The following is a 17,127-nucleotide window of genomic DNA, read 5'->3' as shown; positions in this document are numbered from 1 at the left end:
TAAGTGTCAATCTTTACCAATTTATTTTATACAAAACAGTAGCAATGTAGAATATGGAATATCTTCCGCTGCCACACACATAAGTTGTGAACATTCCAAGCCAATGTATACAGTTGGAGGGGAAGGCTAACGATAGCATCAACCATGCTACTGAACATAGGAATTTTTTTATTTAAAAAGATTAAAAATTAGATAGCAATGTCTTCTTAATATTGCTCTCATCATTGAAGACCGAAGAAAAATAAAAAGTGACTTTTTAAGATTAAAAAAAGAGGGAAAGGGAGAAACAAAGAGGCTGCTACAACACTGCCATACTGTCAAACCATCATACTTCAATATTTGCATACTTGATAGCAGCATTATTTTTACTGAACCGTGTGCAACTACATTTAGAAACACATCAAAGCAAAATATCATGGCAGTCATCAATCAAGATCCAAAAGAAAACAAACAAAAAATAACTCTAGGATGAACACACTATAAGTAGATGAACATTTATGGAGAATGAATCAATATCTACATTCTTGGACTGTTCCATTCTGCTCCTTTAATAAAAGTGTCAACTCAAATTGTCAACTGTGCATTTTTGGAGGATTTGAGTTTTTCCAGTTCGTATTATACTGCATGCTTGGAACATAAAGGGATATAATAAACCCTTCTACACAATGAACTTTAAGTAGACCGCTGAAAATAAATTTACTACTTGTAAACACACACAAAAAAAAAAAAAAAAAAAAATACAAGATTTTCTTTATCTTTAAACAATCAGTGCTTCCAAAAGCGCATTATCTTCTATATCGACCTCTCTCCCCTCGGTCTCTGTCCCGGTCACACAATCGCTCTCTTTCTCTCTCTCTATCACGTCCTCTATCTCGTTCTCTGTCTCTTCTGTTATCTCTAGGGCGGTCTCGCTCCCGCTCCCGATCTCTTTCACGGGGTCTACTTCTCCGACCACTGACAACAGCTTGTGTGCGACGAAGGAAATCATCCACTCTCATGTCATAATCATGCTAGAAAATAAGAAATGGATTAGGTATGTCAAAAATCAAATGGAACTTATGAGTCCCCATACTGTAATTACTGTATAGTATGGAGAAACAATCTACAGAAATGTACTAATGCATTAATTCACAGAATGTAATTTTGACACTGCTTAGAAAAAGATTGTGACACCTAACTAGTCACCCACAACAGTTGATTATTCAAACCTCGTTGCAACAACTCACTTCAGGAAGTTTCTTATACAACTCTAATGACTTTTCTAGCCAATTCTTTTTACTAAGATTTAAGCCAAAATAATCACCTAGTGATGACGATCAACTATCATAGATGCAAGCCTGATGCCAACTATGCTAAATATCATCCATGTTTTTCTCCAACAGGTGAACCCTACTTTTTTTCCTCCTTTGACTCTACAACCTGAACCAAGTCTGCCCTCTTAAGGTAAAACTAGGAGTTGTTACATTCCAGATTTTCTTTCAAACTAAACCATTGTTAATGACAAGCAAGTTTCGAAATTTGATAGACTTTTAAGAAAAGAGGGACATCTGGGTGGCTCAGTTGGCTAAGCATCCGACTCCTGATTTCAGCTCAGGTCATGATCTCACTGTTGTGGGATCGAGTCCCACATCGGGCTCCATGATGGGTATGGAGTCCTCTGCCTCTCCCCGGCTCGCTCTCTCTCAAAAAATACAAAAAAATTTTTATTTAAAAAAATTAGAATTTTAAGAAAATATGTACTTTAGTAAGATTGTGAGGTCTACTCCACATAGATCTAAATATACATGAAAGGCTGGGGAGAACAAGAGAGGGTAAGATGAGCAACTGTCTAAGTGAGGTGCAAGGTGTCACTGTGACTACTTCTAAGCTTAATCCCTGCTCTAGCTTTCTACTCTTAGTTCTCAACTCACCTTTCCTTACTGAACTTGGTCTTTTTCCAAAAGTCAGCTTAAATATTCAGATTATTGTGTTCAAAAACAATTCCACCCTCACATACCTTGAATACATGAATATTATACTAGCATAAAATATATACACTAACCAAAAAATTACATACAGATGCTTAAAACTTAAAAGGACAATAATACCTTTTAGTAAAAGAATCTTAGAAAGAACTCCTAGTTTGAAAATTATGTAATCATTTATAAAAAGTACCACAACCCATCTAGCCAACTAAGTTTTCATCATACATAAGCCGTACATTTCTTCCTGTATGACTGAAAAAAAAAACTATTAACATCTATTAGTCAGTTAGGATTCTCAGATTGTTTCACTGAATATTAAAGATCCTAATAGGATTTGATTTTGAAAAGTTACTGTCTTTATGAGAATAAGAAAATAAATAACAGACAAAAAGTTATCTCAAAAACGGGCTAGGCCACTACTGCTCTGACTGGCCCTCTCAAATATGCATGCTCTTCATCTAAGTGGGAAGATAATGTTTATTTGGCTCAGCCAAAAGACTCATCACCTCAATTTGGTTGGGGGGGGGGGGGGGGGGGCGACAGAGGGTTGAAGAAGGTGTCCAAACTGTACATCCTACTTTAACAACCTAACTACGTAAGACTACCAAACTTATATACAAAGGAATTATGCTAACAAGTGCCAGGAGACAATTTCAGTTTAAAAAATGAAAGTATTATTAGGGAAAGGGAAAAAAAAAAAAAAAAAAGGAATATCAACCATTTAATAAACAAACTCAACCCAACTAGTATAATGGAAAAAAAACACCCATAAATCTCAAACTAGAGACTGTCTTTCATTCACTCTGTTTTGAAGAGATCAAAAAATGCTTTTCATATCAACCATATCAAATTATTAGAACCAGTAATTACTAAAGGAAAATTATCCATCTGCCTTTCTTAACATCTGTTTATTTGTTAGCATTCTCTTAAGAGTCAGATAGAGGAGGTGAATTGACAAAATTTGTCACAGAAACAAGTAACTAAATAAGACCAGAGACGATCGGTTAACTAACTTAATACATACCATCCAATCTATGAAAATTGAGTCAGAATATACAGAAAGCTTAAAAATACCTATTTACAATAAAAATTACACAATTATTTATAACTGAAGACCCCAGTACAGAAAGAAAATCTAATTCACCATATCCCTAGGACAGTATTACCTAAGAGTTATATGTAGAAGTTGCCTCCACTTGAGCAGTTTGTTTGATCGGTGAAAGAAATAAGTCTATTTAAATAATCCAAAGGAATTAGCCATTCTTAATAAAAACAAGTTGTGAATTACTCCAAAACAGTATGGAGTAAGAATATCCCCACATTTAAATTATCTACAGAATTCAAGGTAGTTCCTTCACACTTTTGCCTTCTTGTGCACTTACTACTCGTTTATCTCTGTATCTTGCTTCATGTGGTACTGGGTGATGTCCTGAGTAAGGGGGATGAGCTTGAGGAGGTGGAGCATGGTGCTGATAGTAAGGATGGTGTGGAGGTTGTTCCATTCCAGGATAAGGAGCCTAAGAAAAGAAACCACTTCCATAAGCATCTACCAAATATCCGTGTAAATAAACCATTTTTAGAATTCCACTACCCAAACAAATAATTTAATAATCTGTCCTACCCATTTACTTCCACAGAATTAGGGTTTGTCAGAATACCCTCTTGTTGTGCTTGTTGGAAATATGTGCATAACAAACTAATTACACATCCTTGAAGATTTAACACGTTTGGGGCTCCTGGATGGCTCAATCGGTTAATCATCTGACTCTTCATTTCCACTCAGGTCATGATCTCCCGGTTCGTGAGTGCGAGCCCTGCCTCAGGGTTCCATGCTCACAGTGTGGAGCCTGCTTGGGATTCTCTCTCCCCCTCCCCTGCTGGTGCACACACCATGCACCCGCCGTGCACTCTTCTCCCCCTCTCTCTCAAAATAAATACACCAACTTAAAAAAAGAAGATTTAATATGTTTACACTTTCATGTTGTGTCATTTAAATACTAATAGAACACAGTAAACCCTTAATCAGTGCTTACAATGAGCCAGACACTGTCCTAATAAGCACTGAGGGAGGCACCAACAACTGGTTAAGTAACTTAAGATCACACTGCTAGTAAAAAGGTGGAGCTGGACACCATAATCAGGCATCCTGGATCTAGAATCAATCATCTTAATCTTAACATCTACCCTTAAAAAAAAAAAAAACAAAAAAAACAAAATCTCCAGAACCTAAGGAACTTTTAAATGCCATTATAAAATGTGTAAGAGCAAATCAAAGGTTACTTTCCTAGTTAGTGCCAAGATAGTATTTTGACATTTAAAAATTTTCACAGAATCTAAGGAAAGCAATCTTATTAATCCATCTATCTTGTACACAGTACCTTAAGTGAAACAAGTCAGATGAAGAGGCCACATTACAGGCAGCATTAAAAAAAAAAAAAAGATAAGAACTATTTAAACTTCGAAGTTTTTTATTTCTTGGGAATTAATTCTTCAGCTATCCTCAATACCTTAAAAGATACTCTTAAGAAGAATATTCAGCTTTCTTACAGGAAAAAAAATTTAATAGTTATGAACAGCATTTAATTAACCTTATTTTATAGAAAAAAAATTAATGAGTGTTGGGATCAAGCACTTTACTAAACTTCACATGTATTTTATAAATCATTTTGACAATCCAAATAGAGTAAACACTGGTATTCATTAAATTTCAAGCCACAAAAGGACAGGCACAATGTCGTTTTCATTCACCAACCAAGCCTAAAGCAGAGTGCCTTGCACAGAACGAGTACATTAATTTGATGAGCCAAAGAATGGACAAATACCCTCTGAGTTTTACCGATAAAGAAAACTAAGAAAGAAACCTATTATGAAATTTGCCTAAGATCACAGAGTTAAGAAGGGAAGGTATCTGAACCCAGGCAGTTTGCAGTACTAGCTACTACAAAAATAAACTATAACACTTACTAATTAATCTTGTACTATTAACACAAATCAAATTATTCACTAGTTTTTAGTTGTAAAAATAGATTCCAACAATTTATTTAATGGATAACTGTAACAGTCATCTTCCAAATAAGCATTCAAAATATATGAAACTGCAAATGAAGTGAAATAATTTGCAAAAAAAAAAAAAAAAAAAAAAAAAAAATACAAACCATTCCTTGCCAAGGTGGTGGTGGTCCCATGTTATGAAATTCCCTCACATAATCATTGTAGGACTAAAATGAAAAATAACAATATCAATAATAATAAAAATCAAACCCAGAACTATCAAATAAATCAGATCCTGGTTTTACGAACATTAAATGTATAAAATGAAATGCTTACCCCATTTAAAAACACATCTCGGCGAACTCCTGAAAATCGTCTGTTGGGAATAAGATTTGTGAAACTAAATTCAGGTAATTCATAAACTAGTTCTAAGAATGTAATTTGAAACTAAGCAAGAGTGAACCCAACTTACCTGTCTACTTCCTGGTATCGTGGATCCTTTAAATACCCTGTTCAAACATCAAGCATTTTAGTAAATCAAATTTATATTTTTTATTATGGCATTATAATTAAACCTTCCTTACCACTCATTTCAATTCTTTCCAAGAAATATAGTGATGCTATTAAGTGATGCTATTATTGTATTATTCCATTTTCAGATTTTCTTCTTAGATTACATGATAATCTAGAAAGTAACTAATAACTTACTGATACCACAGAATTATAAACTGCTAGAGAGGTTTTCATATGAATCTTCTAAATCCATACCCCAATTCTCGCTAGATAGAAAATTTCTTCATTCTGCTCCATAAGAAAAGTAAGGGCAGAGGAATTATCTTGAGGACACTGTAATAGGACTTCCTTAAAAACAAACGTTTACTTTCCACCTTAGGTATTCACAAGCTCTGCTAAGTCAACCACAGACAGTTTTTAAAAATGCAAACTTAAGGGGGAGAAAAACAAGTCCCAAAAATGAAGATGTATACATTTTAAGTGAAAGAACCATGACAAAAAAAGAAATATTCTTTCTCCCCATCTTAAAAGATGGAAGGACTCAGCAAATTAAAATGTAAAAACATTTGAGTGCTCATGTTTCTGAGGAAAAACTAATTTCACTCTCAGGAATATCCATTTTGGAGAAGAATAAGGTTTATCAAGCCAAAAAATGCTGTAATGTTCACTAATACCAACCTCCAAATTGCCTAATTTTTATAAGTGTATTATAAGCACCGTCTCTTAAACTCTGCCTTTTTAAATTCTGATAAGACTAGCTGAAAGCTGCTTTCTAGATTATAAACCAAATATTTCTCATTCCTCTCTAAAAACATGTGAAAGATTTTTTTTTAAAAAAAACACAGCATAACTTCAGTTTCCAAATAAAGCTATATACCACATGAAATACTAAGTATCATAGAAAATGAAAAACATAATAAAGTGTAAGATGGCTGCTTTCCCTAATCATCTTTAATCTTAAAACACATGTGCAGTTTCCATTTGTGAAATAATTGTAAATTAGCAACATCAGGTAATTAACAGATGATGATGAGTCACACTAAAATAGATAACCTTCACGAAGTAGAACTTAAGTGACAACTATTGATAATTTCCTATGATTTAAGCAGTCATGTCCTAAAGTTTTCTCACTTTTAGAACTACAAGATTACAATAAATGTTTTTGTGTCGTTGTTGTTTTTGTTGTTGGTTCATAATTTTAAGTCAAATATCTGCAGGATTATAAAATATTAACCTGGTCTCTGGTGAAACTCAGGGGCATAGTCAATCCTTGGTTTCTTTCTGCTGTTATGAATATCATAATCTTCTGGTCGACGCCTACACAAATTAGACACATTAGAAATTAAACCAAAAACTGCTGGGAGAACAAACAGCAATGCAAGAGTTTCTGACAGAAATAAGTACAAAGAATAGCCCATTATTTCCTTTAAAATAACATCCTAATTTCTGGTGAGCAAATCTTAAAATTTCTAAATTTTAATTCCTCTAATTACTATATAAATCAATCCTTGAATGTATTGCTGGAAGTAGATATGCTCTATAATCTCATGCTATCATGAAAAACTTGGAAAGAGCAGTCTGCTCAAAATACGTAAATCACATTTTAGTATTCTAAACAGAAGTAAATGAGCTGCTCTCAAACTAACGTAAACATCCAGTTTAACAAAACACTTTCCCAAATAAAGTCTCCATTCACGTGAAAAAACAAAGAAAAAAAAAAAAACTATCACCATTACACAATAGGTAACTCTAAAATCTATATATTCAAACTTATTAATCCCATCTTAGAAGAAGTCTACACAGAATTAATTATTTCTTGCTTTTGCTTTGCACAAAATTATGCTTTTCACATGATCATACAGAAAATTTGATACTTATTCCAAGTGACTTTACAGGAAAGTTTTGATAATCTTAATACTTGGAAAAACTAATTTTCTATAATAACATTTAAAAACTAAGGGAATTTTTCCCAGAGACAATGTCTTAAAATAAAACTGGAAAGTAATGGAGCAATTTAACAGAGTTCATAAAACGAGTTCAAAGTATATATTCTTTAGAAAGTGAAATTTTACTGTCTGCAGAGGGCTGCTCTTTATGGTCTCCCATAAATCTCAATGGCTAATGTAATACATCATTAAGTACACTTCACTTTATTTAGCATTTAATAAAGAGCTACACAAAATAAAAACAAGAATTCCAAGTTTTTTTGGCAATAAATGTATCTTTTTACCCTTACTTTCAAATAAAGTCTATATAATAACCTAGCATCACTAGTTTTCCAGCTGTTTGAGTTATCAACTGCTTTCATTAACTTTTCCAAGACAAGTTCACTCAAACTGCAAAGTGCAATTACCCCAAGCCCCCGCCCTCCCCAACAAAATAAAAACAGTTGCATCTACAATAAATAAGACTAAGAAAATTAAAAGCTGGTTTAAAAAATAAACATACCGCTTTCTTGTAGTTTGGGGAGTGCATTTACGACCGGTATAAAACATGATAGAAACAGTTCATATAGTAGTCCAACTACTGACTTTAAGCTGTAAGCCATACATATATGGAGGCCCTGGCAGGCTTGAGAGAAGGTGTAGTGGTGTAATAAGTATAGTTTGCAGTCCATTGCAAAACTGAGGTAAAAACTTCACTTGTATATATTGTATTGCACTGGAAACCTCTTAGCTTAAACTTCAAAAGACATCTTGGTGTTCAGTCCTTTAAGGCCAAAAGTAAGGGGGCTCTGCCAGGTGTCCTCCTACCTACTTGACAGTGTCCTTTTTAAGCTCAAAGAAATGGGGACTCTTGTTGGATTATCTGTACCTACCACAGGATGTTTCCACCAAAAGGAAACTTAACCAAAGGTTTCATCCCATCAACCATACATCCAACAGTCTTTAGCAGAATATTTTAGATTTAGCTGTATGCAAATCTACACAGGGGAAGGTGTTGGGTGGAAGGGCTTAAATCAGTCCTTTGCAAAGACTTCTCCAATTCTGTAACAAGTTAAACCCCCTTTTCCTGGAAAATGCTGCTTAGTTCATAAAGTAGTGATCAATAACCATGACGATCCTCTAAAAAACATTTTAAGTCCACAGGTACTGCCAGCATCTGGAAAAGTTGTAAACAGACACAGCAACAGCCCTTCTTTTCGGTTTGTTGCCGGGTCTCCCAGGGCCACTTGATCCCCTTTGGAAAGAACCTATTGTTTTCAGAAGCTCAGCAAGATGTGTGAATTCACTGGGTACATGTTAGAGAATATCTGGCAATGGGGTTAACACATCACGGTGATAAAATTTGAAACAGTCCCAATAATGCTCCTCTTGAATATCAAAATAACTTAAAATATTTTATCCTCTAAATGAGGCGTCATCTTCTGAAAAAACATTAGTGATCCTTTATAAAAGTCCCATATCTGATAAGGCTTATCCAGAGACACACCTGAAAGAAAAGGCTTTTTACAAAATATTAACAATTTTTGCAAATAAAGACTTCCTTCTCTCTTCCTCCTTTCTAGCCTGTTCTGAGCAACAAAGGCCTACCTCATTGCAATTGCATACATTGTATTATCAGAAACTATCTAATTTAAACTGGTTATCACTCTTTAGCAAATAATTTTTTTCTGCATAAGGAAAGATCCCCATTTTCCTCTTGAAAAATGACTGAGACCAAGGTGACCATGTGAAATCCTCAATGAAGCCACAAACTAGTCCATGCAGCTTGATTTGAGGATTTTCTCTTTCTTCTTTACCGCAGGACAAACTTTTGACGAATCACATTCCTCCATCATGTTATTCTGATACATGTGCCTATTATCAGTCCAAAGAACGTTTCTAACCTTCCCACATCCCGGACTGGTTCTCGACGGGATGGACGTCCTCTTGATCGGGGCTGAGAATGCATTCTTCTCTTGTGACGCATTTTATGAATGACCTGATACAAGTCAATACTTTCATCGGGGGGAAATAGAAGACAAAGCTGGGTTCCACATTCAAGTTCAATTTCCTAGAACAGGAAAGTAGTAATTTACAAGACGAAAACAGGAGAAATTTTCAATAGACTTGTTGTATTTTCCTGAAGTACAAGAACAAAAACAGACTGACTTGAAGACTTCCTTCTTAAAGCTGATGATCATACAGGATTCCAATAAACTTCCTTGAAAGGTTTTAAAAAACCTTTCAGAAGTGTTTCATGTATTTATATATGGGTAAAAACTAAAAGTTATATAATCTGCAAAGTTAAATACACAAATGCAGTTGCTTAAAACTCTATGACAATCATCCTCTGCAAACAAAGGAATGTTTCTTTGTGCAAAATACAAAAACATCAGGACAAAGTTCTCTACCTTAACTCAGCGGAGGAAAAACATTGTTAGTGTGTGCCAAAATACATTACAAAACTACATTACAAAAAATACATTACAAAAACTACAAAGGGAGACTAATGTATGGCTTTTTAAAATGAAGATTTATTTTCAACCACCAGCAATTTCATTTATGAGTAATGAAAGCACACCGCTTCTGGTTCAAAGTTACATGCAGAAGATTCAGGTTTAAATCACTACACTTATAATTTCATTTGCAGACTTGAAAACCTGGGTATATATACTTTTCATATAGCTTCCTTCTAATTAGAAAACTTCAGCAAAGATGTTAAATGGCATTTCTAAAATTATACAAAGTGCAGTAAATAACATAATGAAAAACAATTTAAAATCAGGACCAGAATTTCTCATCAAAAACTTTTCTTTCAATTGTATTAAGTACCATATACAGCTACCTATCTTTCAACATTTATGGAGGTCTTACTAATTGGTCAAAACCACAGTGACTGTGAGTTCCAAATAAGAATATTTTCCCTTAATCTTTCACACGAATTCTTTCAAAAATGGCTTAAAAATGTCCTTCAATAAAATTCTCTAAAAGGAATCATTAAATGTATGTGTTTTAAATAATCAAGTAAGACAACAAACCTGTCCATCACGTCCAATCTTTACTGGCTTATGTTCATTCCAAGGATTGGTGAGATGAGCTGACTTAGTGAAGGGTAATTCACGCCTAAATACAAAGTAATACCAATTATATTCTTTTGTAGAATCCTTTAGAGACCTTATATTACTTCAGCAGTTAATCCTGATTTAAACGTGACTAAAATTTAAAGAATTACTTAGGCTAGAAGCATTCATTCCCCAGAGAGGGAGCACCTTTAAGAGAAGGGTTCTTTCCACATTCTCCAGTGTTCTCAAAAATAAGCTAAATAATACAGTGTGTAAGAACATGAGCTTGGAAACCAAGACAGTTTGGGTTTAAACCCCAGCGCGTGCTGGCTCGCTCTCACATGCTCTCTCTCTCCCTCCTCTGAGCCTGCGCTGAATTCTTCAGCTTATAAACAATGGTATCACCACCTACACTTCATACCTGTTTTTAATAGTGTGCAAATGGAACGACATATAACATGTTTAGTTAGCTCGTTTCTGTGTAAACAAACCGCATTTTTTATTAACTAATCAACAAAGAGCTGAACCTTCATCAGATAGTTAACACCAAATGAAAGTGTTCCCTATGCTTCGTTCAGAACTGCTCTCCCAGATTCCAATGTCCTCTCCTTTTCAGGAAGACAATATTTCCCTATCACCCATGGAATGACTCTTGACAATACAAATGTTTATACGTACAAATTCATATGTCTGCACATATGAATTATGCCCTCCACTTAGGTGCAGTACTTATATAACTTAAAGAAACTCATGCTCTAAACTCTGAGCCACAGGGCAAAATGGTCTCACCAACTTAAAAGAGACAGCCTGTATTTTTATATTCTTTATCAACCTAGCATAATGCTAAATGCAATCATTCTTATTAATTTTCAAGGAATAATCAAGTTAACAGCACTTAATAAGGCTTTATCTATGTGTGTGCAGAGTAATGCCAAATTAAATAAATGCGTTAAAGAATTATTTATTGTATCTACAATGCACATGAAACTGCTCAGCCCAAAGACATACAAAGATGAGTAAGATAAAGAGCTGCTTGCATTCGTAAATTTCTTCCACAGCTATCAAAGAAGAATAAACGAGCACATAAAAGTTTTGCTGGTCACATCTATTTTGGAGAGAAAGAAAATAATCAAAAAATGCTTCCTGGAAGAAGTAGCATATGGAATATGCCTGAAAGAAAAGTGACCCAGGAAAAGCCAAATGTAAAGAGCTAAGGAAGGGTTACGTTTGAAGCAATGAGAGAGCTTGAGCAAAGGTATAATGGAGAAGAAAAAACACAACCTGGTCTAGTGGATAAGCTATATAGTCATTTGTTCTACTCTTACACCAATTTTCTTAAAGATGAATATAGAATGCTGAAATTTTATAACTTCTTTAAACTTTGGGGAAGAGTAAAGTGTATCTAAAGTTAACACAGTGGCATGCTCTGTGGTGGTGATCATGTGAATATATGGGGGAAGTGGGCTATGAATTATGGAAATACCCACTAGGTATTACTAAAAAGCTTGAATTCTTAGTGTAATAATATACATCTTACTTCACACACCAAAAGTGGCTCAAGAACGTATACCTAATATGTATACAAAATATATACACACATTTTTTTTTTTTTAAACTTTTCAGCTCTCAGAAGTTAAAAGAAACAAGTCTATACCAAAGCCTAGGGTATCCAGAGGGAAATCTCTAGTAACAATTCTTTGTACTTTAATACTTTCTTAGATTTTCCCTCTAAATTGCCAGTTAAAAAACAGTTACAGGAGAGGAATAAATAACCTACAAGCCACCAAAATACAGGAAGTTACAAATTGTTCCTGCAGAAAGTTATCACTGTTATTTAAATATTAGCAATGAAATACTGAAGGACCAACATAAAACCACACATTGAGTTGGGTTGAGTCACTTGTGGTTAAGCTTCTCGATGGCATTGGTTCTAACTAGATTCTACAGATGTTTTTTGTGTGTGTTGACAAATTAATACCTATCAGAGTATCACCAAGAACTGTGAGGCCCTAAGCAAAATAGGACTCAGAATGTATTTAGAGAAACTACAGGACCACAGTCATCGTAGTTATAGAATAAACATCCTAAAGTTACCTTTTAAACTGACATGTGTAATGAAGACAACTACAGATGACCAGCTTTATTGTGAGTAATCCAATGAACATGGAAGTAACTCGCTGATTTAAGGGGTTTGGTTAAGTGTGACAAATTTAACAAAAGAACATACAACTGTACAAAGGCTCTTATGTACTATATAGAGGTTTGGCTACTAAAGTTAAAAGAAATAAAAGAAATTCTAAAAGAGAAAATGGGCTAATTGGAATGAACATGGAAGGGGTGAGTATAAAATAGCATCAGTAGATGCTAATTTAATTCTGGACAAATGACATTTTATAGAGTATAGCCTTATTTAGAGCTAATTCCCAGTGATAACTTAAGTCACTTTTTATGGCTCCTCTCCTATCTGCTAACACGCACCATGTGATCTTAAACTTCAGTGTGCCTACAAAATACATGAGCCATCAGAAATTCAAGAGGTTTGAGGTGTGTCTTAAGATTCTGCATTTTAACGATCAGATACTACTGACACAAGTGGTCGAGAGACCACACTTAAATAAACTTAAGTCTAGTTATTATTAAATCCAAAGGGTGCTTAAATAAGTCTATCAAAACTATCATAAAAAGAAAAAATATCGGTAACAATTACTATTACTGATAGAAAGCCTTCAGCATTTATATTTAAAGTTTGATCCTCTTAACTGAACCAAATGCAATTCTCATTTTATACACAAAACTTAAGAATACAATAGACTTACCCAAGGAAATACCAATGTAATATTACATGCCCCTCAGAATTCTTCATTATAAAACTACTCTTGAACTAAGTGATGAGTATTGTAAAAATTAAAGTTGTAGTTTTTCTTTAAGAATATTCTTGAGGATACAGGAGTACTGATGCATAGGGGCACTTGTACCCCAATGTTTATAGCAGCACTCTCAACAATAGCCAAATTATGGAAAGAGCCTAAATGTCCATCAACTGATGAATGGATAAAGAAATTGTGGTTTATATACACAATGGATTACTATGTGGCAATGAGAAAGAATGAAATATGGTCCTTTGTAGCAACGTGGACAGAACTGGAGAAGGTTATGCTAAGTAAAATAAGCCATACAGAGAAAGACAGATACCATATGTTTTCACTCTTATGTGGATCCTGAGAAACTTAACAGAAACCCATGGGGGAGGGGAAGGGGAAAAAAAAAAAAAAAGAGAGGTTAGAGTGGGAGAGAGCCAAAGCATAAGAGACTCTTAAAAAATGAGAACAAACTGAGGGCTGATTGGGGGGGGGGGGGGGGGGGTGAATGATGGGTATTGAAGAGGGCATCTTTTGGGATGAGCACTGGGTGTTGTATGGAAACCAATTTGACAATAAATTTCATATATTTAAATAAATAGATAAATAAATAAATAAATAAAACCTCAATAAAGAGAAAAAAAAAAAAAGAATATTCTTGAGGTATGTGGGTGGCTTAGTCAGTTAAGTGTCTGACTCTTGAATCCAGCTCAGGTCATGCATGATCTCATGGTTTGTGGGAACAAGCCCTGACAGCATCTGCGTTGGCATGGAGCCTGCTTAAGAGTCTCTCTCTCCCTTTCCCTTTGCCCCTCCCCCCGCTGGTGCACACTCGCTTACTTTCTCCCTCTCTCTCAATAAATAAACATAAAAAAAAAAAAAAATTCTTGGGGCTCCTGGGTGGCTCAGGCGGTTAAGTATGCAACTCTTGATTTTGGCTCAGGTCATAATCTCACTGTCATGAGATCAAGCCCCACATGGGACTGTGTGCTGGGCATGGTGTCTGCTTAAGATTCTCTCTCTCACTCTCCCTCTGCCCCTCCTGCACACATGCTCTCAAAAAGAAAAAGAGAAAGAAAGAGAAAAAGAGAAAAGGAAAAAGAAAAAAGAAAAAAACAAAAGAAAAAAAATTTTTTCCAGGTCAACATAAAACTTAAGTACAATAAAGAAACTTTACTACCCAAAGTTCCGTACAAAACGTTAGTATTTTGGGTTTGTACCTCTTGTTAGTGAACACATATCAAACAAGTTGGTAAAATAGCCAATAAGTCAGTGAGAAAGACAATACATGAATAAATTAAGCTCACCTTCTGAAATTAAAAAACAAATTTCCTTATCACGAATTGGGAAATGAAGGTTAATAGAACAAGTAACATTCAAAACAAAATTAGCTGCAACCAATTTAAAATGGGTAATTATTTTGTCTTCTAATCCTAAGACAACATTATCTCCAAATACTTTCCAATAACACCAATAATGTTTCTAGTCATAAAACCACAGACTAACAAACTTCTTTGGTTTTTACACAGTTATAGACATCCAAATAAATAAGTCTATCTCTGCTAAGAAATAGCAAGCACCTTGTTTTCCCTAAAAACTGCCACCAGATCTTTAAATTTTATAATTTTAATTTGATTATAATAGAAGTATAACTTAATTATAACCTTAATTTCTGAAGAGCCATAAATTTTTATTTAAAAATCCTGGGTATAACGGAGTAGGGGAATTATCACTGACACCCTCACCAACATAGCACTGCATTCCAACATTATAATTATGCAATTTTTCATTTGTTTTTTCCATGTTGTCACATGGATAATTACTTCTGTGTATTACATTTAAGTGACAAACCATAATTCACTTAACCAGTTTCCTATATGGAAGAATTTAGATTGCTTCCAATTTTTCCCTATAGAAAGTAATGATGGGATGAGAAGTGATGATATATTTTTATGCAGTTTTGCTACTCTATCAACAATCAACCTAATATACTATTTTCACTATATTATTGCTTACGTAAGTTCACAGTTCTTCACTTTCCCATACATAAAAGTTTAACTCCTTTGGCTGGCCCACATTACTGTTCATCTCTATCTTTTATCATCTGTTTCATTAAAAAAAAAAAAAAAAAGGACTCCCTATCCCACTCACATACCTTCCCCTCCCCCCCACCGCTTTCCCATCTCCTAAGCCCCATGGCTTCTGCTTGTGTTTCCATGCTCTTCCTAGTCTGCCTTCCAGACCAGATATGAATAGCATTTTTCATTCTTATCCAATTCTTCCATCCTCATCAAAATCCAACACCTAAGCTAATTTCAACTTATAAAAAATACATATGGTCTGTTTCAAGTAATATTTTTTTACTGAAATTAATTTTATAGGCAATAGATGTGTACATGCCATATAAAGTTCACTCAAATACTTAGTTTTTTATGTTAAAATAACTTTCTAGGCTCAAGATGTAGCCGCTCCTGCTGGATGTGTCATGTCAGCAAACAGAAGCTTAGATCTAACTTTTGTGTCCCTGTATGTGCTCAGCTTGACCAGAAATGCAGTATATCCAATCAGCCAATCCCCAAACACCAAGCCACCTTTAGTCTGGGCTTTCTCACCCCAAATGAGGTTGACAACGTAGCCCTAGGCAATAAGACATTTTCTATTTGTCTCTCTCTTGTTATTTATCCTATAAAAGCTTTCTGGGATGCCTGGGTGGCTCAGTTAAGTGTCCAACTTTGGCTCAAGTCCTGCATGATCTCAAGATTCTTCAGTTTGAGCTCTGCATGGGGCTCTCTGCTGACAGCTCAGAGCCTGGAGCCTGCTTCAGATTCTATATCTCTCCCTCTCTCTGCCCCTCCTCTGCTTGCACTCTGCCTCTCTCTCAAAAATAAACATAAAAAAAATTAAAAGCTTTCTACCTTCTGCCCCATTTTGCAGCTCTCCACAGGAGAGTGTCCATTTCATGAAGTGTTAAAGTTTGTATCACCTAAATTTACTTCTTTTATCATTTTCTTTTTTTTTTTTAATTTTTTTTAACGTTTATTTATTTTTGAGACAGAGAGAGACAAAGCATGAACGGGGAGGGTCAGAGAGAGGGAGACACAGAATCTGAAACAGGCTCCAGGCTCTGAGCTGTCAGCACAGAGCCTGATGCGGGGCTCGAACTCACGGACCGCGAGATCATGACCTGAGCCGAAGTCGGCCGCTTAACTGACTGAGCCACCCAGGCGCCCCTCTTTTATCATTTTCTAACAATGCATATTCAGTAAGAACATAACAATAGTTGTAATAACTCAGTTATTTCTAATAAACATATTTAAATCTTAATTACCATTTTCAAAATATAATACCAACTAAACATGTTTTGCTATTTCCTTAAGAAAAAGTACTTGTTCACAACTAAATTAGTTACCTCCAAAATATGAGCCAAGTTAAACAGTGGCTATTTTCCTATACCAGTTACTAAATGACACGTTAAAATCACTAAAATCACATAGATCTATCCAGGTAACATTCCAAGCAATTGTCTAATTCATGACAAACTTACTGCTATGTTACTAATATAGAGTACAAATGAACTACATAAAACTCCTGACTACATAAACCTTTGCCTTTACATCCTATAGGAAATATAAAGACAGTGAACAAGATAAGCAAAACGTATTAATGTTTAACTTTACTTTAACACTGTTAATTTTTTTGGATCCAAATCAGCCTAGGAATGAGTCCGAAAAGAGAGTATAATCATCAGAGAGAATAAATTAAAGCTAAAAAACTGTGGAGTTTTAACATTACTCCCAATTGGCAGCCATTTAGT

General features: G+C 34.7%; 1 protein-coding gene across 7 annotated transcripts in view; it reads right to left on the bottom strand.

Annotated features, from left to right (window-relative positions):
• YTHDC1 (YTH N6-methyladenosine RNA binding protein C1) overlaps positions 1-17,127 on the bottom strand; it is a 35,921-nt gene continuing 18,794 nt past the window's right edge. For 4 of the 7 annotated variants that reach the window (XM_060654939.3, XM_060654942.3, XM_060654941.3 and 1 more), the window contains 8 exons: positions 10,432-10,516; positions 9,298-9,464; positions 6,703-6,785; positions 5,428-5,464; positions 5,292-5,355; positions 5,120-5,182; positions 3,347-3,481; positions 1-1,010 (listed from right to left, as the gene is read on the bottom strand). In XM_060654939.3, coding sequence (XP_060510922.1) covers positions 786-1,010; positions 3,347-3,481; positions 5,120-5,182; positions 5,292-5,355; positions 5,428-5,464; positions 6,703-6,785; positions 9,298-9,464; positions 10,432-10,516 — 859 coding nt within the window. In that variant the 3' untranslated portion in view covers positions 1-785. The remainder of the gene's footprint in view (positions 1,011-3,346; positions 3,482-5,119; positions 5,183-5,291; positions 5,356-5,427; positions 5,465-6,702; positions 6,786-9,297; positions 9,465-10,431; positions 10,517-17,127) is intronic. The other 3 variants (XM_060654940.3, XM_060654943.3, XM_060654944.3) reach the window with 1 other exon arrangement.

This window comes from Panthera onca, chromosome B1 (genome assembly GCF_046562875.1).
Source record: "Panthera onca isolate mPanOnc1 chromosome B1, mPanOnc1 haplotype 2, whole genome shotgun sequence".
NCBI classification, from domain to species: Eukaryota; Metazoa; Chordata; class Mammalia; order Carnivora; family Felidae; genus Panthera; species Panthera onca.
The sequence above is the reverse complement of the archived record's forward strand: the minus strand, read 5'-3'. Positions and strand labels throughout refer to the sequence as shown.